Genomic DNA, 23,304 nt, shown 5'->3' on the forward strand with positions numbered 1-23,304 from the left:
ATACCGCATTCCTGTCCATCTTTGCGGAAAAAAAATGACTAGACCCGAGAAAATGCAGTTAAAATACATGGCGTAACGGGTATTTAATGCAGGAACTTTAAGGTGGCCTCACCACCCGATTTCATTATTGCGTCTTTTCTGGCTTACCAAGCCACTTTTCACCTTAAGAGTGGCGTTTTGGTCTTCCAGAAGGTAAATTTAGCCGTAGAACTCAAATATTCTTTTTAGAGCACATATCTTAGGCGCCCGTTTCTACATTGAGTGTCGGCGCGCCTCTGGGTAGTACCTCGGCGTAGCCGAACGAACAAGCATAGCAAAGGAAGAAAGAGCGAACGCAGAGCGCAGTTGCGGAGGAAAGAAGGCGAGAGTGAAGAGAGCGCGAGGAGGAAAGCGATGGAGGAGGGTGCAGTGGGAGCATGAGGAGGAAAGTGGGGCATGCCACCTTGAAGCACCACCAGATGGCCATCGCGTCCGGGCATCCGCCGCACCAGCCATGCGGGGGAAGTGAAAAAAAATATCAATCTCTCAGCCTACCAGGAAACGGAGCGAGCGAAGCTTGTCCTGTGTGCACCTCACCTGCGTGACGGTTAAGTAACCCAAAGGTTGTGGTGCCGGATTGCTTCGGCCTCCCGCTTCCTACTCTCAGAATCTTCTGGTTGCTGTCGGATTCCCTGGGCTCTGGCGTCTCAAAGGCACGTTTATAGTCCCATGTCATCGGGGTGCGGGCGAGCGTCGATCGACGCCGGGCGCACCGGGGTACGTTGGTCGCATACGCTTACGTTGGCTGCGCCAGTGTGTCGAAACATCTGTCGAACTATCGACGTTGTTGACCTCGTCAACGTTACGTAACCTGTGAGCGCGCTCACGCTACGTCGGACTATATATTGCTCTCAACGGCTGGATCGGCTCCCCGACGGCGGGCCGTTTCACGGGTGAGCTTTCACCACCGCGCATCGAAGGCTGCCTGTTTCGGCGGAGAACGCATACCGCGTGGCCGTGCCATCCGTTTTCCATGACAACTGAACGAAAACGAAGCCGGTGCAGCACGCGCGAGACCCTTTCCTACCTTTTGCCTCCCAGGCGGAAGCGAAACGGCTGCGATTGGTTGCGCTCGTGCAGTGTGCACGAAAGCAATCAAACCACCCCATCGTGTGCCCTTTCCCGCAACTTCTCTGCGGCCCTATAACGTAAAACTATTGCAATATGTCTTTTATTCTAATCTCCTGACGTCAAATTTGCGTAACCGCCGACGTAAGCATCTGGCGGTGACCCGCAGGGTTGTCTAAACATACCAATCAAACGCTCTCCTCTTTTATAGGACGTCACTTCTGTTTGATTGATAAATGAATAATATTTCCTACACTGAGCGGCTTGTCTTACCTAATTGGCTGAAAATATGCGAGGAGCACGCTCAAGTGGAGAGGGATTCGATGGGGCCTAGCCAATGCACTGATAATCGATAAACGGATGAAGAGGGTGGTGCTGGTGCCTGCGATTGGTCCACTTTCCTTGACTTAGTTTGCGGTGGCTGTTCGAAAATCGCGGTGGCATGTAACGGAAGCTTAAGAATGATGGTGAAACGGATCATCAGCAAAGAAGGGTTGGAAGAACGAGGTCGTAAACGTGTAAAACATGCTCGAAAGCGTTACACTACCACGCAGAAAGTTTCGTAATACGCAAATAAACGCATGCTTGCCGGCTGGTGCCAGTAACCAGTGCCTGAGCGATCGGCGGCAGCCATCTTTTATTCCTTTCGGAACGGGACAGCCTGCGGCAATTGAGAATAAAATTCACGTTTTTTCGGCATATTAATGCATCTTGAACGCGTACACGTCACATTGACGCGGTGAGTTTCTGCGGTTTCGTGACGTCACGTGACAGGCAGATGAAGTGGGGTCAAACCAGAACCTCATGACCAATAGTTGAGGGCTAATGGTGAATAGGCGTCAAATCATAAATAACTATTTTTCTTTGGTTCGGTCAAATCATGTATAATCAGTGAGTACACATCATATCAGATGGGGAGCTATCGCGGTTTTGGTGACGTCGCCTGACAGACAGGTGAAGTGGGAGTGGTCCAAAAAATTTTTGACCAATCGCTTAAGGCTGATTACAGAATTGGAATAGAAAAGTTTCGAATAGTTTTACGTTATAGCACCCCTGCTCTGGAACGTTTTTTTTTTTGCATCACTACATCGCCACCGAAACTTGTGAGCCAATACAAGCTTCGCTTCTAGAAAGAACCGGAAAGCTCGCTTTCGCATATAGCGTTCACCGCAAGCGTTTCGCGGTGTAGGTTACGGTCGCGTAAGCTGCAGTTGCTGGGAAGCAGTAGCTGTGTGGTTGGCCTATATGGGTAGCGCCGCGCGTCGCGTCTCTGCAAGTCGGTGGGGTGATCGGTGCGATGTCTCAGCATATCGCAAAATGAAAACACACATACAGCTGTGCTCAAATATCGCATTCCATAGTACCGTGATGGTCGGTGATTTTTTGTTCTATTTAAAACCCCGAATCATGGTAGGTTCTACATGGTAGGTTCTCTTTAAATGACGATAGGGTAGTCAATGTCTTCAGGTATGTTGATAATTTCTTGATCTTCTTAAACCTGAAGGACTCTTTGGAACTAGGATCAATCTGAAGTGATATCGTTAGCTCATTTAGAACGTGCCCGAAGGCTCTAAATTTTACGAAAGAAGTCGCATCAGACGCTGCAATAAGGTTTTACACTTAAAACCAACCTTCTCTGAAAATGGTCACATCTGCTGGACGTACGCGCCTCGTACCCAGAAACAGCTTCCACCATTCAAGTCATCGCACTCTAAACAAGTGAAGCGTGGGATAGCCACCCTTTGCGTGCACAGTACCCCCAATAGAAGTTACCATCATTTAATGGAGCACAGTTTTCATGAGCAGATTAAGCGTCTACAGGTGGCCGGCTTTCCTCATACTGTTCTCAAAGCAGTAGCCGAGACAAAACTGAAAAATTTGTAAAATGGAAACGGAAGGCAGATCACTCAGCATTGCCAATGAGGACCGTAACCGAGTGGGAGTCGTGCTCTATATCCACAAGGTATCCCACAATCTGAAAAAAAGGTTGCCACAATCACGGCGTTCGGGTTGTGTTCTCGTAGCCATGCAGGATGCCAAGTCTATGCGCTAAGTTTGAAAATCGTAAACCTAGGAGTGCCTGCAGTACCAGACATAATTCCACAACTTGTTTAAAATATGTTGTTTATCGCATACCGTTGAAGTCTGGTCGCGTGCATATAGGCCAGACTGGCCGCTGTATATTGTCCACTTAAAAGAACTCAAAAAGGACGTCACGTCCGGAGGAGGAGCAAACTTGCCTACTCATTGCCGAGTGTGCGGCTGTTCAGCTGCTCTAGAAAACACACAAGTTATTAGCAGGGGAACCACACGATAGGAACGAGAATTGATTGAAGCGTACCATATCCTCAAGCATGGTGACAATCAATGTGCCAGTGTACTATCGTTATCGCTGCCAAAGAAAGAGATAGACTATTTTTTTTATAAATGTGGTTACTAGATGTCATTTCGGGTTTTTGTTCATCACGTGGTATGTACGACGCATGCGAGCTCTGGCTGCCCTGCGGACTGCTGTGTGGTTGTTTTTTTGTGTGGTCATTAAACTTGTTGCTAGTCCCAGCGGGTGTCTGTCCACTTCTCTACTGGTGTTTGCAACTCAAAGGATGGGTTCCATTGTTTCTAAAACCTCTGTTCCCTTTTACTTTCAGATAAAAAAAAAGGCCATGCACATGCCGAAGGCAATGTAGAACGAATACGGACACGACATAGAGCTGATGCGTTCAAACAGCTTCACCTCTCAATTATTTGAAGACTAACCGAGAACAGTCAGTGTCGATCACATTTCAGGAAGAGCTGGCTATAGCAGAACAATAGGAAACTGTCGTATTTATCTCTATGTGTACGACTCAGGAAACTGTAGTGCTACTAGATTTTGTCTACGATATGTAGTATGTAGATATGCTGTCCGCTTTGTTCTTTGTAACCATCGGCGCAGGGTACTTCAGCTAATTCTTGCAAAGCCTTCTAATGGACAGAAGGTTCCACTTGATTATTGTTTAAGGTGTTCTCGTTGTAGCAATGTGGAGTATAGATTCTTGTAGCCTGCCTATACATTTATCCTCTTCAGGCGCAGTAAGCGGATCTGTGGACATGACTTGTTTTACAGCGAAGCTGTATGTCGCTAGGGTTTGGTACATTTTTGTTCTCCGTGAACAAAAACTATCCTCATCAATGGCTCATACCCCCGTAAGCATTGATGCTCCCGTAAGCAACCAAAACCCCTTAAGGCAGAGAGGACAAGCACTCAGAAAAGTAAAGCGAAAAGTGCTTAAATTCTTTCTTAGACCCGCATACAATATACAGAACAGTATGTCGAAAACTGTCTTCATTATTGGCTCCTACTTCTGTGAGCAATGGATCATACCCCCATAGGCAAGCAAAAAATGCAATGACTCGTAGACCCGTAATGTTCACGGCTACTCACTTAGCGTGAATAAGCTGCGATGACACTACCCCTGTTGCTGTCGGTGATTTCAATGAGGATGTGTCGGTACCCAAAAGGGAGCGGTTTACAGTCTCCGTGTTGCCGACATATCCCTTGCGATGCCACACTAGAGAGCTATAGCAGTGCCGTATTACGGTACGGTAAGTGCGGTACACTGTACGGTATTGCCGTTCCGTACCAACCTACCGCGATGACCGAAAACGTTTTAGCTTCGTGGGCCGCTCGATGCGTATGGTATAGTGATAATGATGATAGTGGCTAACATTGGGGCCTTGCAGAATACAATACCTATGTGATGAGCGCGAAATGTTCATTTTGGCAAATACTAGAAAGGTTTACAATACCTATGTGATGAGTGCGAAATATTCATTTTGGCAAATACTAGAAAGGTTTAGCTTGTCCACACAGACATTATTCTTTATGGAAGTGCCGAGTTATGGCAAGCATAGACGCCAGTAACAATATCAGTAGCCACCTCATGTGACACTTTGTCCTGCAACACGTGACACATATTTTTGTTACATAGGTGTTTTTGTCTATGCAACATATAAAAATAAGGGTGTTTCTTGTCAGTTGCACCGCTGCCCGGCACTTTACACCAGTAGACAAGAAAAATATAGTTAGTTACTGCTATAAAACTCCGCGTCCCCTCTAAGTAAACTTTGCGTCACTAGATGGTGCCACCAACCTGAAGTGCTTGTTCTTTATGCCACTTTTCTTTTTCAATTTTTCTTTTAGATAATTTTCGGTTTTGTTAATATTCCTTTTCTTCTCATTCGCCAAGAGTATACTAAACGCTTGTCAGAAGGGTACGGTCACAAGTTCAGGTCAGCCGAAGTTTCCTCCCGGTTGGAATGGCTGTCTTGCTGCTACTTCGTCGTGTCGAAGCAAGTAAACTAATGTTAAATCGTGCCTTTGTCATATCATCGTGAAAAACGCACACGGGACTTGAACATGCACGGCGTTGAATCTGCGGTCGACATGAGCTTCTCACTGTCTTGGCTTGGTGCAGCTCGGCTCTCGACACACGGTGCCAGCCGAGCTTTACTGACTCCTTACCATCTAGTATGCCATGCGGAAAGTCATTCCGTGCGGTAAAGATCGCGCATGCGCAGTCCTCGACCGGTACAGCATTACGCACTTACCGTACCGTATACCGCACTTTCTGTAGCACCACTAAACGACCCTACTGACCCGGCCCAACCGACCACGTACGTGCATCGGCGTACGTGCATCGATTTGGCATTTCAAACAATGTGATTGCAGTTGCGAGTGCAAAACACTTTAAATGAGTGTCCATGCCTTTCGTCACGAAGGCCACCGATCAAGACAATAAATGAATTCGTACCTTTGATCAACATTATGTGTCAACACCATGTCGTGTGCTAAAAGGCTTCCCTGGTCAACCACCTTCACCGAGTGCAATGGTTCTTGTTTTTTTATTCCGTTCTTTCATCTTGTGGCCAAAGGAAAGCAGGATACATTAGGTTCGGGTGAAGTGAGCCCCCCAAATGTGCAGCGTGCCTTCATTTCACTTCCAATGTGCTCTGTAATGCTACAGAGGACTACTTTGCTGGAAGCACTACCAAGTTGGATGGCGCATTGGGCGCTGCAGTGTTCCGGCAAGAATATACAATTAATAATATTACAGCGAAGGTCTATATGGCTAGGCGAAATCCTATCACAACTCATACCCATTTAAGCAATGACTCACACAAGCGTTAGCGGGACCGCCCCATTACAACAAAAGAGAAGCAAAGTTCTACGCTGGAATGATGAGTGGCAACAGAGCCATCTGGAAAGACGATGACGCTTCTGCCAATGCTGATAGTTTTTTTACACAACGAAGCCGCGGGGGAAGACCACAACGGACGCGCGAGGAGTGGCATCATCGCGTTTGCGAGGGTATGCTTAACGCGAGAGCGTTAAGGCTCTCGTTCAGCGGAGAAGGCGGCGGCGTCCACGGCATGTCGAGAAGCCCACGCGACAGTCACGTAAAGGCTACAATCATATAAATTTTTAAAGTCAACGATTTTAGCTTTAAAGAAATGTCCATATTATAGGACTCGAACTAGGCCCGTTGGGTTGGGAGGTGGCCTCCAGAGTCGGACACGCTACCGCTTCGCCACACAGGAAAGCTTGCAAGGTGCGAACATAAGCGTAAGTTTATGTGTATGCCGTGGCGGTATGATAACGTAAACCGCAGCATTTTGTGGGATATTCTGGAACGGGAAGGCTTGGGTGACCACTGTGTACAGTTTTTTAGAGAGATTTGCGTAGAAAATACCGTTTCCGTTGAATAGGAAGGGCGTATTAGCGAGGAGAAAGTTGATATCAACAAGGGATTGAGGTGTTATCCCCATTGCTGTTTATGCTGTACATGGTGAGGATGGAGAGGGTGCTAGAAGGAAGTAATATCGGGTTTATTCTTTCGTGCAAACAGGCGGGTACAGTAGTAGAGCAGCAGCTTCCAGGTTTATTTTATGCGGACGACATTGTGTTGCTAGCTAACAAGCATAGTGATTTGCAACGTCTGGCTAATATCTGTGGGCAGGAAGGCAGGAATGTAGGTTTGAAATTTAGTGTCAGGAAATCAGGTGTTATGGTATTCAATGGAAACTGGACAGTGGCAATACAGGGCCAGGAAATACCTCGGGTAAAAGAATATAAATACCTATGTATATGGATAAACAAAGGAAGTAGATATATGGAAACACAGGAAAAAACAATAACAGTAAAGGGGAAGAGAAATGCAGCCATAATGAAACACAGAGCGCTGTGCGGGTACAATAGGTACGCGTTGTTCAGGGGTATGTGGAAAGGTGTAATGGCTCCAGGACTTAATTTCAGAATTGCGGTTGTTTGTTTAAAATCAGGGGTACAATCAGGACTTCATGTGAACCAAAGGTCAGTGGGTCGCCTTGCATTGGGTGCTCACCGGAAGACTACCAATGAAGCTGTGCAAGGTGATATGAGCTGGACCAGTTTTGAAGATAAGGAAGCTCACAGTAAAATTGATTATGAACAAGGACTGAGGAATATGTAAGAAAGTAAATGGGCTGGGAGAGTGTTCAGGTATCTGTACAGGAAAAAACATTGATTCACAGTGGAGGAAAAGAACTAGGAAGCTTACCACCAAGTATGCGGCCTGTATGGTGAGCAACACAGCAACAAACAACGTCAAGCGTAAAGTCAGAGAAGCTGAAATAATCTCATGGGAGGCGACAATGGAAAAGAAACCTGCCATGAGTGACTACTCATGAGGAAAAAACGAAATAAGGAAAGAAACAATTTATGATAACTCAAAGGGAAAGTCATTACATTTCGAAACGAGATCAGAATTCGTTAGAACACGCACCTACAAAGCATGATATAAGAAGGAAGAAGCATGTGCCCGCTGCGGTAAAGCCATAGAAACAATGGAGCATGTTTTATTAGAATGTTAAGAACATCCGCCCAGCGGTCGATTTAGGCACCATTTGCCTCCTTCAAGCCTTTGGGGTCAGCGAGAATAGTGGAAAGGTAAACAAGCTCGCAATAGAGATTGGTATGAGGCTATTGGAAGATTGTTGGAAGAAAACTAGGGAAACGACAAAAAATGGAGACGCACGAAAGCAAAGTTCACAGTAGAGAGTCAGAAATATCGGTTGTCGGAGTCCATCATGTTTCTTTTTTAATTATTTTTACCTAAGTAGGACATTAGGCGGTATAATATCAAGAACTTGGTGGCGCACCCCACTGCTACGTTCCAAAGGGGACGCTTATAATATTGCTACGGGGCAGTATTCCCAATGACGAAGAGCCGAGAAGGAAGAAGACGAAGACGACGTTTGGAAGCTAGCGCGGGCTGTTGCCTCTTGATCAACTGCGGCGTATTGCCTTGTAAATATACTTGTAAATAGCTTTTCGTCGGTGTCTTCCTACGTAACATATTTGGTGGAGGTGGACGTTCCCTGTACCTCGTCACGGAGCGTCGCAGTTGACGGTACCTCGAGCCTACCTTCATGGCTCCCGGCGACGCCAACCCGACTCCACCGGCTCCGACACCTGCTGCCACGTCGACGACCTACATCACCCTCTCCGCTCCCCGTGATTCTGGCGTATTCTCGGCAAAAGATGGGGAAGACGTCGAGGACTGGATCAGCCTTTACGAACACGTCAGCCACAATAACCGGTGGGACCCAACTATCATGCTCGCCAACGTCGTCTTTTACCTCGGTGGCACACCCCGAGTTTGGTATCGGACGCACGAAGATGAGCTGACCAGTTGGGATTCGCTTAAGCAAAAGCTTCGAGACTTGTTCGGCAACCCCTACGGTCACCAACTTGCCGCGCAGAAGGCGCTTTCCGGTCGTGTGCAGACGTCAACGGAGCCCTACGTCACGTACATTCAGGACGTCTTGGCTCTATGCCGCAAAGTTGACGCACACATGACTGAGTCCGACAAGGTCTCCCACATCCTCAAAGGCATTGCCGATGACGCCTTCAACTTACTCGTATTTAACAACGTCGCGACGGTGGATGCAGTTATAAAAGAGTGCCGCCGCCTGGAATTCGCTAAAAGTCGACGTATCGACCAACAGTTTGCCCGTCTGCCCAACACCCCAGCGACATCTTCCTGTGCCGACGCTCCTCGTCCCAACAACACTGGCGATGTTACCAGGATTGTCCGGCGTGAGATCGAGGCCGCCTATCCGGCTGCGTTCGACTCCAGCCCCTCCAATGCACCTGCAGTCACTGTTTCCCTGATCCAGGCAGTTGTCCGCCAGGAGTTCGCCAACATGGGTATTCACAACATCTGCTCGGCCCATCGCCCTGATCCCCGCCCGGCATCTTCGATTCCACCCCGTCCCCGGTCCCGCACCCACCACGTTTCCGCAACCCCTCTGAATGGCGCACTGCAGACGACAAGCCAATTTGCTTTCACTGCCATCGAATTGGGCACATTTCTCGCCACTGCCGCAGTCGCTGGAGTTCCCTGAACCAGTCTACATATACTGCCTACTCTCGCCCCCCAGGTGGCCTTTCTCGTCCCTATGCTGCCCGCTCAGATAATGCCGCCACCGCTTCTCCTGCGCCGAACCACCCCTATTCTCGTTCGCCTTCGCCCCAACGACGACAATCTCGCTCTCCCCAGCCCCGTCGTTCCTATTCGCCGACTCCCTTCGGACGCCGCTCCCAGCCGGAAAACTAGACGATGCAGCGCCTCGAGGTGACGCTGCATTGCTCCCTACGCCGCCAAATCCTCTCCTGACGTTGCCCACTCATCTGAACCTTCTTGACGTGCAAGTCGACGGTGTTCATGTATCAGCTCTCATAGACACTGGGGCGCATTTGTCGGTAATGAGCGCGGATCTTCGTAACCGGCTAAGGAAAATAATCACGCCCGCCACGACGCCTCTTGTCCGTGTCGCCGATGGCGGAACAGCCCCCGTAATTGGTATGTGTGCCGCCCGCGTCTCCTTCGCCGATGGCTCCACTACCGTGCTATTCACAGTCATCGCTCACTGTCCCCACGACATCATCCTCGGCCTCGACTTCCTCTCCGCACATTCTGCTCTTATCGATTGCTCCGCCAGTACTCTCCGCCTCGACCTGCCTGTCCTGGATCCCGCTGAACAACACCTTCCTCGCCTCAGTTCCGTCGACTTCGTTCGCTTGCCACCTTCGGCACTGACTTACGTTGACTTCGTGTCATCCCCACCAGTGCCCGACGGTCACTACATCGCGGCTCCTATGCAAGACGTCCTCCTTACACACGGGCTCACAATACCTCATACTATTTTATCTATTACGGCGAATTGCGTCTGCCTGCCAGTGGTCAATTTTGCCTTGACGACACAGGTGCTGCCTCGAGGAATGTCTCTGGCCCAACTTTGCTCATTCGAGGATCACTCTGTAGCATCGATTTCAGTAGACGACAATTCAACCGATCCTCCTCTACCATCGCAGTCGGCAACTTGTACCATCGCCAACTTACAGAAAATGATTGCACCCGACATGCCGTCCGAGCACGCTCGTGCGCTCTACCGCGTTCTGATTTCCTACCAAGATATTTTTGACTTTAACGATCGTCCTTTGGCCCAAACAACAGCTGTTAAACATCGCATTAATACCGGAGATGCCCCTCCTATTCATCGCCACCCGTATCGAGTATCACCGGCTGAGCAAGTGATTCACTCCGAAGTTCGCAAAATACTTGCCAAGAACATTATTGAACCACCATGTAGTCCATGGGCGTCACCGGTTGTGCTGGTAAAAAAGAAGGATGGCTCATGGCGCTTTTGCGTGGATTATCGGCACCTTAACAGGGTTACCAAAAAGGACGTGTATCCCCTACCTCGGATTGATGACGCCCTTGACTGCCTCCACGGTGCTCGCTATTTCTCCTCTATTGACCTTCGCTCCGGCTATTGGCAGATTGCCGTGGACGATCTCGACCGCGAGAAGACTGCCTTTGTAACTCCCGACGGTCTTTATCAATTCAAGGTGATGCCATTCGGCCTATGTAACGCTCCTGCCACTTTTGAACGCATGATGGACTCCCTTCTTCACGGTTTCAAATGGTCCACGCGCCTGTGCTACTTGGACGACGTTATAGTATTCTCCCCAACATTCGCTACGCACCTCGAGCGCCTCTCAGCAGTCCTGGACGGTTTTCGGCGAGCCGGTCTGCAACTCAACGCATCGAAGTGCCAATTCGGCCGTCGCCAGATTACCGTCCTTGGACATCTCGTTGACGCAAACGGAGTGCAACCGGACCCAGGCAAGATCCACGCTGTTACGCACTTCCCTGTTCCGAAGTGTGTCAAGGATGTGCGCAGCTTCATCGGCCTTTGCTCGTACTTCCGCCGTTTCGTCAAAAATTTCGCGGCCATAGCAAGACCACTAACCGAGCTTTTGAAAAAAGACGCCCCTTTCCAGTGGGGCGATAACGAGGCCTCTGCATTCTCGCTTCTCATCGATCTTCTCACAACGCCTCCCGTTCTGGCCCATTTCGATCCTTCTGCGCCTACCGAAGTCCGTACTGATGCCAGCGGTCACGGAATTGGCGCAGTACTGGCACAACGCCAGCGTGGCCACGACCGTGTTATCGCTTACGCCAGCAGGCTCCTCTCGCCCGCGGAGCGCAACTATTCCATCACTGAGCGTGAGTGTCTGGCCCTAGTTTGGGCGGTTGCGAAGTTCCGCCCATACCTATATGGCCGACGCTTTTCCGTTATCACAGACCATCACGCGCTTTGTTGGTTATGCTCGTTGAAAGACCCTTCAGGAAGACTTGGTCGCTGGGCCTTACGCCTCCAAGAATATTCGTTCTCTGTCACCTACAAATCTGGCCGACTACACAAGGACGCTGACTGCCTGTCTCGCTACCCGGTAGACGAGCCTGACGACGCCGACAGTAGTACCGCCGACGGCATTTTCTCTGTGTCTGCCTTCGCTAACATCGCCGATGAGCAGTACCGAGACCTATCGCTGCGAGTCCTCATCGAGCGCCTGCGCTCTACACCTACCGACGCATCCGTTCGCCGATATGTCCTCCAGGGCGGCATTCTGTACCGAAGGAGCTTCCTCCCTGATGGCCCTGATCTTCTTCTTGTCGTGCCAAAACATCTACGCCAGACTGTGCTCTTTCAGATGCATGACGCACCCACTGCAGGACATCTTGGCGTAACCCGCACGTACGACCGCGTCCGCCGCCGCTTCTGGTCTTAGTAGTTCGGTACTTCCTTTAGCCTGGTCTTGCTCGCTCCGTCCGACGCTATGTTGCTGCCTGTGATCCCTGCCAGCGTCGGAAAACGCCTCAGGTGCTACCTTCCGGTCATCTCCAGCCGATCACCGTCCCTGTGGAACCGTTTTTTCGTGTTGGATTAGACCTCCTCGGTCCCTTTCCCACGTCATCCTCTGAGAACAAATGGGTAGCCGTCGCAACTGATTACGCCACCCGATACGCAATCACGCGGGCTCTACCTACTAGTTGCGCCACTGACGTCGCGGACTTTCTCTTGCGTGACATTATCTTAGTGCATGGCGCCCCGCGACAACTGCTTACTGACCGTGGTCGTAACTTCGTCTCGAAAGTTATCGCCGACATTGTGCGTTCCTGCTCTATTAAACACAAGCTGACTACCTCTTACCATCCTCAAACCAATGGCCTGACAGAGCGCTTAAACCGTACTCTTACCGACATGCTGTCCAAGTACGTTTCGAAGGACCACCACGACTGGGACGTTGCCCTTCCTTACGTCACCTTCGCTTACAATTCTTCCCGGCACGACACCGCCGGATTTTCTCCATTTTAGCTACTCTACGGTCGCGAACCGACCTTGCCCCTTGACACGGTACTTCCTCCTGCTGCGACCTCAACAACCGAGTATGCGCGCGACGCCATCGCCCTCGCCGATCATGCACGCCAGCTTGCCCGTGCTCGACTGACCCACTCGCAAACCACGCAGCAGCGTCAGTACAACGCCCGCCACCGTGACGTACAGTTTTCGCCTGGTGCACTCGTGCTCCTGTGGTCGCCCTGTCGTCACGTTGGACTTTCCGAAAAGCTCCTTTCGCGATACACAGGGCCCTACCGCGTGCTGCGCCAGGTGACGCCTGTGACTTATGAAATTGCTCCTGTGAGCTCAACCTCGTCATCTACTCTGGCATCTAGTGATGTCGTGCACGTCAGTAGGCTCAAGACCTACTACACTGCTTCAGAGTCCAGCCTTTAGTCGCTCCGGGACGGTGCTTTTGCCGCCGGGGGTAGTGCTACGGGGTAGTATTCCCAATGACGAAGAGCCGAGAAGGAAGAAGACGAAGACGACGTTTGGAAGCTAGCGCGGGCTGTTGCCTCTTGATCAACTGCGGCGTATTGCCTTGTAAATATACTTGTAAATAGCTTTTCGTCGGTGTCTTCCTACGTAACATATTTTTCGTCGGTGTCTTCCTACGTAACAATATCAATCCCTCCCTCCATCCATCAAGCTTCGTTCCTCATTTCTGTCTTCAGCATGCTGCCATCAATTCTTCAATAGATAATGTGGCCGGTTCGTCTGCGGCGTCCTGTGCTGGCCCATCTGTACCACAGCCTCGGCCTCCAGAGAGACCGCGGAAGATAGCTGCGGAGAAAGCACAGACGAATTCTGATCGCACAGAACGCCAGTGTTGTATACGACGGGCAGACGCCAATTGCGTGCACGCGTAGTTGCGGCGAAATGCCAGAAGCGAAGCCTCAAATCGCAAACCACAGATTTGGATCGCCACGGACAGCAGCTCAGTAGCGAATATGCCAGGCGACTCTGGCGCGACAAGCGGAGGCTAAGCGACTGAGGCGACTAAGGTCAAGCGGCTTAGGCGTCAGCAGTGGCTGTGCCGTAACAGAAACCACTGAACGGAACAATTAAGGCATCGCTTCATACGCTTAAAAGCGCAGCATCAGTCTCCCCTATATTTTAACGGCGAAGCTGTATATGCCTAGGGGCAACGTTCGTGCTCCGACCACAGAACGCCTCCGGCAGAAGATGTGGAGCGCTATTGGCTACACCGATAGTGACGTCATTCTGTATCCCAGGAGAGCGCGGGCGCAGCAGTCTATCTCTGACTTCCCAATGGGACAGCAACGCACCGTTCGTTCTCCCGAGGAGCAGTTGGCCGACGAGCAACAGGCGCCGAGAACAGGAGCGGGAGAGATCTCGTGGGCGGTGCGCTAACACCTCGGCAGTCGATCGGGCCCCGCGGTGCGCAGCTCAAGCTGCAATGTCGGGCAGATCCGGCGGCTCGTGCAGCCGAGCTATCTCGCGAAGCGCAACTACATCGTCAACATAAACACTAAGACCGCAGCCTTCAACTTCGCTGGTTTACCGTCTCTACGAGCTGCATGGGCGTTGTTTTTTATTCATTCCTCGTAATGCTTGCGGTCAATATTAAAACTGTGCATATCTTGGATGCCTGTGACTGAATCTCTTGAGCAAGAAGGGAACATTACATTACTGCACAACATGTTGATGATTATTTTCTCCGTAATTACGAATAATCATCAAAATTTGCGTAGAGCGCCATCATACCGCGTTGTCTTCCTTGCAGTGCAGTATCGAGTGACTTCGAAGGAAGTTCGGTAAATCTCACAGATTTATCGACTATTCTGCAGAACCATCCGTGGTGGCGTAGTTGCTTCGGTGTAGCGCTGCTAACCTATTGTGATTCGGGGTCGAAGACGAGAGACGGTCTCTTGGAGCCGACGAAGAAGAGACGGCAAACTTTATACAATATTTGCATATATCAGGTAATAGCAGGTAATAACATACAAGTAGCGGAGCCGAACGGCACACCAAACCGATGGGGCGGCTGGTGGCGAATCTCTCTCTAACAATGGGCCGGCTCTGCCTTAAATTCTTTTCAGCACCCCATCGTCGGCAGAACGAGGAAGGACCAGTGATGACGTCAACCGCATCGTTTTTCTCTTCAGTCGAAGTCCGGGTTGCACAAAACCGGTCTCTGAAAGGGGACAGAAATCCTGTAAGATTCTGAAGGCTGTGAGCGGATTCGTCGTGGTGCGCTGTGCCACAGGACTACTGACTTCAACCCACAGAAAGTGTACAGTGGTTTCCGGGAATTTCGCAGGTTGCCACCAAGGGCAACCACTTCAGAAGAACGAAGCGAAGAGGGGGGAGCGCCTGTTGCCTTGATGTAGGCATGCAATGTAGCAGAACAGCACGAGGTCGCCGGAGCGCGTGGCATCCGCAGCGGCGCCATTTCTATGGGGGCGAAATGGAAAAACAGTCGTGTATTGTGCATTGGGTGCATAGTAAGGAACCCCAGGAGGACAAAATTATTCCGGAGTCACCCACTACGGCGCGTCTGACAATAATAACGCCAGATATAAAATATTTAGTCCTTCCGAATTGACCCGGGAAGAGGCTCTAACAGGCATACGACGCTAGAAGTATCCCGAAGCAAATGTGGAACACATTCAAAAACACAAATTCTTGTGGTAGTGCATTGCGATACCACCGTCATTAAAAATGTTTGCCTCGAGTATCCTAACGGTACGCGAACAAAACGTCGGGTAAGGTCACGGCATTATAATCAGCGGTATTTGGTATATTCAAGTGATCGGTGACATTTACTACTCACGTGAAAATGTGTAGAATGCCCACACCAGAACAGAAAACATGCTATTCAGGAAGAGTGGCCATGGCTACAAAAGGTGCGAAAAGTGCATTTGTTTCGGGCCGATACCAACCCTATGAATTTCTTAGTATTAAAGTTCCTGTGCATCAGTCTCCAGTCAATGATGGTAGCGAACATATTAGCCAACACGCCAGGCCACTAATTCTTTGTTAGAACAGTATGCTCTTGTATAATGTTACCGGGAGTGTTTATCTTTCTATTCGCATACTTTCTTTTTCGTATTTCTGCCGTACCTTGTATTCGACCATTGGCAGTGGGTAACCCGCGCTACGATATCCAATGGTGTTCGGCGCCGTGATGGAGATGAACCCGATGGCTTCAGATAAGCCGTAGGCATTCCTTAGGCTTTCAAGCTGGAGCACCTGCGCGCAAAGAAAAAAAAGGGTTTGTTGGAGGCAAAACTGCTAACGTTTGAGGGAACAGTGCTCAATTGTTCACATGCGCACCAATGGTACTTATGACGTCTTACTTTCTGGCTTAGCTCATGGTTTAGCTGCCGATGTGGCAGAAGGTTTTCCCTTATTTAGGACACCACCCGCATCGCCCTTTATGTTGATAATAGTTCATCTCCAAGTCGTTCTCCACTATTCACCTAATGCAAACAATATGGAAACCCATAGCATATTTAGCGACACTTCGCAGCTCAAAACTTGGATTCTCCTACTGCGCTAAGTTACGAGAAGGGAGTTGCGAGACAGGTGGATATAAATGCGAACAAGCAAACGTTATCTCTTGGCGGCCAGGTTCTCAGCAGTGCAGCGGGGTGACAGCTAGCTTTGTAAATCCTCGGTCAATGCTATGACACAAATACGAGCACCATCTGCGTTGCTTGCGTCACACTTTGGTGGTACACGAAATTAGTCTTACATAAAATTGTCACTAGTCGCAAGCGCCCAGTGAATGGACTCAAGAAATTTACCTTCAGGTCTACTGTCCGATCCAGTGTGTGTGCCCGTTGTAATATGCATTATGGAAAAATTCTCGCAAGGGAGGTTTGAAGCGTTTACAATTTTCAAACCTATTGAAGGCGCAGTCCTCATGACTGAACTTTACACTGCGGTTTCCCGACGTCGTCATTCTGGCTTAACGTAAGAGCACTAATAAATTGGAGCCACTACACAGTAGTCCATATTGCCACACTGTAGCGACGGGGAAAAGCTAGGCGATTGCACAATTCCGAGTGACGTAACCTAATTCTTGATTGGGCGAACTTGTATCAAGAAAACCAAATAACACTCAAGCCTAACAAAAATGGCATACACAGAAGTCGACTGCCGAAATCATATCCACAATAACACACGCCGGCTATTTAACATGACTCGGCGCAGATTCCACCCTAACCAGTGGTTCTCCCGCGCATTCTAGAACGTACAATAGTCGAGTCAGACATGGAAACTGCACACACAAGATAGCGCGTGTCAATAGCGTCACGCTGTTCAGAAACATCGTTCGAATGATGCAAGCAAGACGAAAAAGTGAAAAGCGAGAGAACAAGTAGTAAAGGAACACAGCTCAACATCAAAGAAATGAAGTCCAAGAGATCATTAGCTCCCATATTATAGCCTGGGGCGCACTACGTAGACGACTTCAGGTCATGCGCGACGCCGTTGTGATTCCCCACTGCCGTCCAACAATTATTTCAGCATAGGGAAACTGCACCGAATTAATGTCTTCAGCATTTCGGTCACACACCTTGTTTACTGTAAGCTATGCAGTCCAACTGAGAAAAAATAAACATACAATATTCCATACCTTCACGCACAATTCTCTCGCGCCAACGCCAGGGGTCTTTTGAGATGGTCGTCACGTTTTGTAAAATATGATTTCCGTACTATGGCATATGCGCAGAACAGGCGATCCTCTAAGAAGCCTGTCCGCACGTTTATTAAGATAACGATAATCGATAACCTCACGATCGAGTTCATACCTAACGACCTCGTAGGGAACAAGCAAAGCATCTTCCTCACAAATCTGTACAGCAGCCCTGAGGATATGAGGCAAAGGTTCAAATGCATTCTGAGCAAGATTGCCCACATCGCCAAAGATAGTCCGCTGATTGTAGGGGGACATTTTAAAGCCCCACACAGGGCATGGGGCTACAGGTATCCGTCTAGCAAGGTATATCGTCTTCACACGACAGCGTCCGATCTCGACTTCACACTGGTAACAGACCCGGAAACCCCAACTAGATGTGGGGGTTTCCCACATCTAGACACCACACCGGACCGCACTTCCCTTCGGGGCCTAGGGAAATCTGCCTGGTACAACTCGGGCGTAGACCTTGGCAGTAACCACTGTATTCTCCGAATGGATGCAGAGCTGCTTGGAAAGGAGAAGAAGGAGTACAAACTAATCGATTGGAACAAATTTTGTGCAATACGCACGCAGCCATCCAACTAATCAGGAGCAAACACAATGCACACGATAACGACCTGGACCGAGCTCCTCAAAGCAGACATCGTAGCCTCGGAACGAACGATTACCACGAAGGTTAAGGTAGAGAGAATGGACAGTCGGCTAGCGAATCTTCTCGAAGCCAAACATTCCATTCTAGCCAGGTAGAAGGGTCTACCTTTCAACAGAAGACTACGAAGGAAACTTGCTGAACTCAACAAGACCATTGAAAGCTACTGCATGGTTCTCTCCCGACAACAATGGGACGAAGTTGGTAACTCCCTCAACGGGCCAATACGCAGAGGGAGTGGGTGGGGGTGCATAAAACACCTCCTCGACAAAAATGGAACAAAGTACAAAACTATGCAACGGATCAGGCTAAGCAAAGTAGTATACCGCGCGAAGCAAACCAGTACTGCCGAAGCACTTATAGATTACCTTGCCAAGCGGTACTTACCGCTTAAATCGGGGCAACCCAGTACCTTACGAAAGAACAACTATGATGGTGTCCCAAACTTAGAGCTAGGTATGGACTTCATAGAAAGTGAAGTACGCTTCTCAATTCACGAACTCAGCAGTAACTCTGTAGGAGGCCCCGATGGCATCACGAATTGGGGTCTCCGAAATTAGGAGGACAACTCGGTCACATTCCTAACGGAACAAAGCAACGAAGCCTGTAAATTCGGCCATCTACCTGTAGAGTAGAAACATACCAACACGGGCCTCATCCCAAAACCGGGCAAGCCGTTGGGGCTACCAAACGTGAGGCCCATCTCACAAACGTCCTGCTTAGTAAAGCTAGCCGAAGACGTCATCCTGAATAGACTATCGGAATATGTAGAGGAAAAGGAGCACTTCCCCTGCAATATGATCGGCTATTGGCCGGGTCTGTCAACGCAAGACGTCATGCTACGAATCAAGAAAAGTGCTGGATCGCCTCCCACGAGACACCAAGGCGCTCCTGGGACTCGACGTGGAGCAAGTTTTTGACAAGATACAACATTAGGCCATTCTCAGAGCCATATCTAACCACAATCTCGTAAAACGCTTCTACCGCTACGTAAAGGCGTTAAGGCGCAAAATAAGACATGCTTTACCAACAAGCCCCTATTGCTATCCTCATCGGTTTCTAGCGGATCGAACAGCCACTCTCCGGATAGGCGAGCACGTCTCGGAGAGCTTTGATCTGAGAGATAAGGGAACACTACAAGGCTCAGTACTTTCACCATTCTTTTTTAACTTAGCGATGACAAAGGCCTATCGCGCCCTGGGTGAAATTGCCGATGAGTAGCACACCATATACGTAGACGACCCACCATCTGAGGCACCGGTGGCAGCGATGCGGAATTGGAAGCTCGCATGCAAGAAGCCAACTCCGTTACCGAAGCCCACCTCACCCCAATGGGACTTCGCTGTTCTTCCAGAAGATCCGAGCTGCTCATCTACCACCCCCCAAAATTAGGGCGCCCGTCCAACGACTGGCGCAGACAGCACACTCCGTACATTGAGTTACACGAGAGGGACGGAAATCGCATGCGTAAGGTTGACAAAATACAAATTCACGGACTAATCATCCAAAGTAACGGCTACACTTGGGTGATGTTGGACACCATTACGGTCAAGATTGCGAAAGCGATCCGAATGTTTCGGCGCATCATGAATAGGCAGAGACTGAGTGAAGGCAACGCCATTAGGATGGTCCACGCTTTTGTACTCTGTCACATCAGATACGTGGCTGCGATGCTCAAATTGAAAAAAGAACATCGGAAAAGGCTTGAAGTACACATACGCCGAGCTTTCAAGACAGCATTGGGGCGCCCCGATAATGCCCCCACTGATCTACTCTTACAGCTAGGAGTGCACAATACCCTTGCCGAAATCATCGAGGCTCAGTACACGGCACAGATCGCACGCTTGTCAAGCAGCAAAGCGGGCAGAGAGATTCTGGTCAAGCTCGTTCTGAACACCATAGAGGAAAGGGACAACGTCCTGCAGTTACCTAAAGTCACGCGAAAAGCAATTAAAATTATCCTCTTCCTAAGAAACGTACATCTGTTCTCCGGTGGACGCGTCAAGGTTTCCCGACCAGACAGCTTTCGTGGATGCAGCATACATAGCGGGAAAGCAAGCCTGCGCAGTAGCAGTAATCGACGGACACAGGCGAACGCGCAATTCACTCACGCTTTACACGAAGAAGCCAGAGGTAGCTGAGCAAGCAACGATACCACTCGCTCTCAAAGACTCGAGCTTCAGAACTGTATACAGTGACTCTAGAGGAGCCACGCGAGCTTTCACCAAGGGCGAGATAGGCAAGACGATGCTACAAATCTTAAGTGCAAGTAACATCACTGATCGCTTCATAGTATTGTTCCCGGCACATATGGGTAGGGGGTGGCCTGCGGAATATCAACGAGATCGCACACGAGGCAGCGCGAGGCCTTATCGACCGCGTCCCTCCGCTATCCTACTACCCCACATATCAAGTGCTGGGATCAGTTATTCACGTACAACCAGCCCACTAAGCACTTTCATCTAGCCAGACGACAGTTTCCGCCCCCGGATAAGAAATTAACGCGCAGTCAGTCGGTCACGTGACGCTTGCTCCAAACGAACTCATACCCCAAACCCTGGCGCATGAAGCACATAGACCCAGACTTCGATGGACAACATGTGTGTGAACAGTGCAGTGAACGTGTAGACTTGAACCACATGCTGTATGGTTGTGCATCGAGTGACGCCTACGCCAAGCACAAGTAACATTGGGACAAAGTACTAAAAGGGCTTCACTGCACGACTGGCTTCGGGCTGTCCAGGAGGCCCGCGCGGCGGCGGAGAGCTTCGGGCTCTCTGTGCCGACGTGAGAGCTGCCCTCTACACCTGGCGCCTGCGAGTGTCCTGGCGAGTGTCCTTCAGGACCCTTACTGTGGGGAATAAAGTTTTACCACCACCGCCACATGCCCACTGCACAATAAGTGGCCGCTACCCCGGAAACATCTAAGAAGAAATGGAAAAAAAATACGAGCCTATATGAGACATATCGCGGTGCGTATCACGGGTACGCTAGTCCACATCCGTATGCCACTTTCTTTTACGCTAGAAACGGAATAATGTAATGGGCATGTATATCGTTTTTCCTTAGCCGGGTTCACGACAGCATCGCTTCACAGATTCAAATTTGTGCGTTCGATCTGCATCTGAATTCGCTTACGCACTGGATCGTCGTCCTACTCACATTTGTATAGGAAGTACGCTAATGGCACTGTTCTGATTACAATTTCCTGTTACGATTTTTGACTTGGGATGCATAAAAAATAACTTTTATTGCGTTGGCTGCATCTTGGCTGAGTCTACTACGAGAGCCAAATTCGGAGCAGTGGTACAGAAATATACGGCGCCGGAGTTCTTTCACCATTAGGCGACTACTATGCCATTTCAACATTCACTGCTTTAGGAGAAAAAATGTTGCGAAAGAATTATGATACAGGACGAGAAATTCCCAGGGTTACCACAAAAGCTTGTCCTCACTTCTATTTACGTGTCGTTCGAGCTTGGCTGGTTAACATGCTTCTCGAAACACGAAGCAGATCACGGACCGTATCACAGAATTAATTATCTTGCAGTTGTCTCTACGCATACTTTACCACGTTCAAAACTCAGCATCGCAACCTGATGCCCCCGCAATTAGACGAAGTGTTGCCTAGGAATTCAGTGTTCTAAGATAGTTCTTATTATCAACATTTGTTCATCTCCTTGAGATCGTTGTAATACAATCGAGTTCAGTAAATGACTAGTTGAAAATTAACAATCTTGCAATTTATTTTACGCTCTGGCATGTAATTATCTCCGAACGAAATTTTCTACGATAGTGCTAGTAAAAGTACTTCGATCAGAACGCTGCACTGTCCGTGTTCTTGAGGTCTATGGACCCAGTGCTTTAAAAAGACCGCATGCTACTGCAGCATACGATCGATACTCTTTGCAAGCTACACTGAACTCCTCTCTATTTGTCTTCCTCTCCCTATCCACTTTCTCTGTAAATTCGCTTACCCTTTCCCTGCGCGTAGGGTAGCTATAATGAAAAGCCTCTTCTAGCTGCCTGACTTTCTGTAGATTCTTTTGCTCCATCTGTGGCTGACGCGCACAAGGTTATTGTATGGCAGAAGTTTTGATCAGTTTGCCCCATGCGTCAGTGTTAAACTGCAGTTTGAGCACGGAAGTGCGCATGCAGCAGTATCGGGGATTCTTCATATAATATATACAAGAACAAAAATTTGAAAGTAGAAACGAGGGTTAGGGCGCCTCACCTGGAGTGTTCTTTGGTACACGTCTTCGGTAAAAACAGTGCCGCACATTATGACTCGCTTCAACGATGGGACCGCACCTTCTTCCAACTGAAAGACCAGCTTTCTGAATGCCGTAGGAAAGGCGCACAGGCTAGTCACCTGGAAGTGTACAGCGTGTTTTGAGCGTTTTTATAAGGTACGCTGTAATTAGACAGTTCCTGTGAATGCTTAATGGCAGCCGTTTCTGTAAAATGGCGCGAGCAGTTTTATTCATGGATAAAAAAAAGTGTAAAGGTTGTTCCGGAATCCAAGGAAAGTTCATAAATTGCCAGTGGTTGCATACTTAAACGATGGTTACTACAATAGCTGCTTCTTCTGGACAAGGATATCGCTGATGTGTAAGCATCCGCAGGTTCAGCGTAAGTACGTGATCTAATAATCTCTTCTGTACAATTACTTTTGCTTAAAAAGTCACCTGAAAATAGGTGACCTGAACTTTTCTGTAGAAAACTCAGCGAGAAAGGTGAAATAGTGAAATAGTGAAATGAGGACTGAACGTCCACAGCTCAACATTTTAAAATTTAAGCACCAGGGCAGCACACAAAACAACCTGAAGATTTTATAACGCCACTTCTAGAGTCGATGGCCTTTTTACCGAGGCAAAAGTAGCGATGTACAAAACAGAGCGCCTGAGTAAAAATGTGATCCTGCCACCGTTCCGAAATATCAGGTGGCCTAAAATAAAGTTTTTACTTCACGAGTGCGTGTGAAATCGCCGAATTTGTGTACTTAGCGCAGGATTATTAGCAGTGGCACAGCCCGGCGGCGAGGGTTTTGTTCAAGGCGATGTCTGCGGTAAAATTTTACCTGATGCTTGTTGACAACGTCGACGAA

General features: G+C 49.1%; 1 protein-coding gene across 1 annotated transcript in view; it reads right to left on the reverse strand.

The window, feature by feature from the left end:
* LOC135904214 (luciferin 4-monooxygenase-like) overlaps positions 1-22,489 on the reverse strand; it is a 45,184-nt gene extending 22,695 nt beyond the window's left edge. The window contains exons 1-2 of the mRNA XM_065434854.2: positions 22,432-22,489; positions 15,967-16,095 (exon numbers count right to left, since the gene is read on the reverse strand). Coding sequence (XP_065290926.2) covers positions 15,967-16,095; positions 22,432-22,479 — 177 coding nt within the window. The 5' untranslated portion in view covers positions 22,480-22,489. The remainder of the gene's footprint in view (positions 1-15,966; positions 16,096-22,431) is intronic.
* Between the last annotated feature and the right edge of the window lie 815 nt (positions 22,490-23,304).

Source organism: Dermacentor albipictus, chromosome 10, assembly GCF_038994185.2.
Source record: "Dermacentor albipictus isolate Rhodes 1998 colony chromosome 10, USDA_Dalb.pri_finalv2, whole genome shotgun sequence".
Lineage (NCBI taxonomy): Eukaryota > Metazoa > Arthropoda > Arachnida > Ixodida > Ixodidae > Dermacentor > Dermacentor albipictus.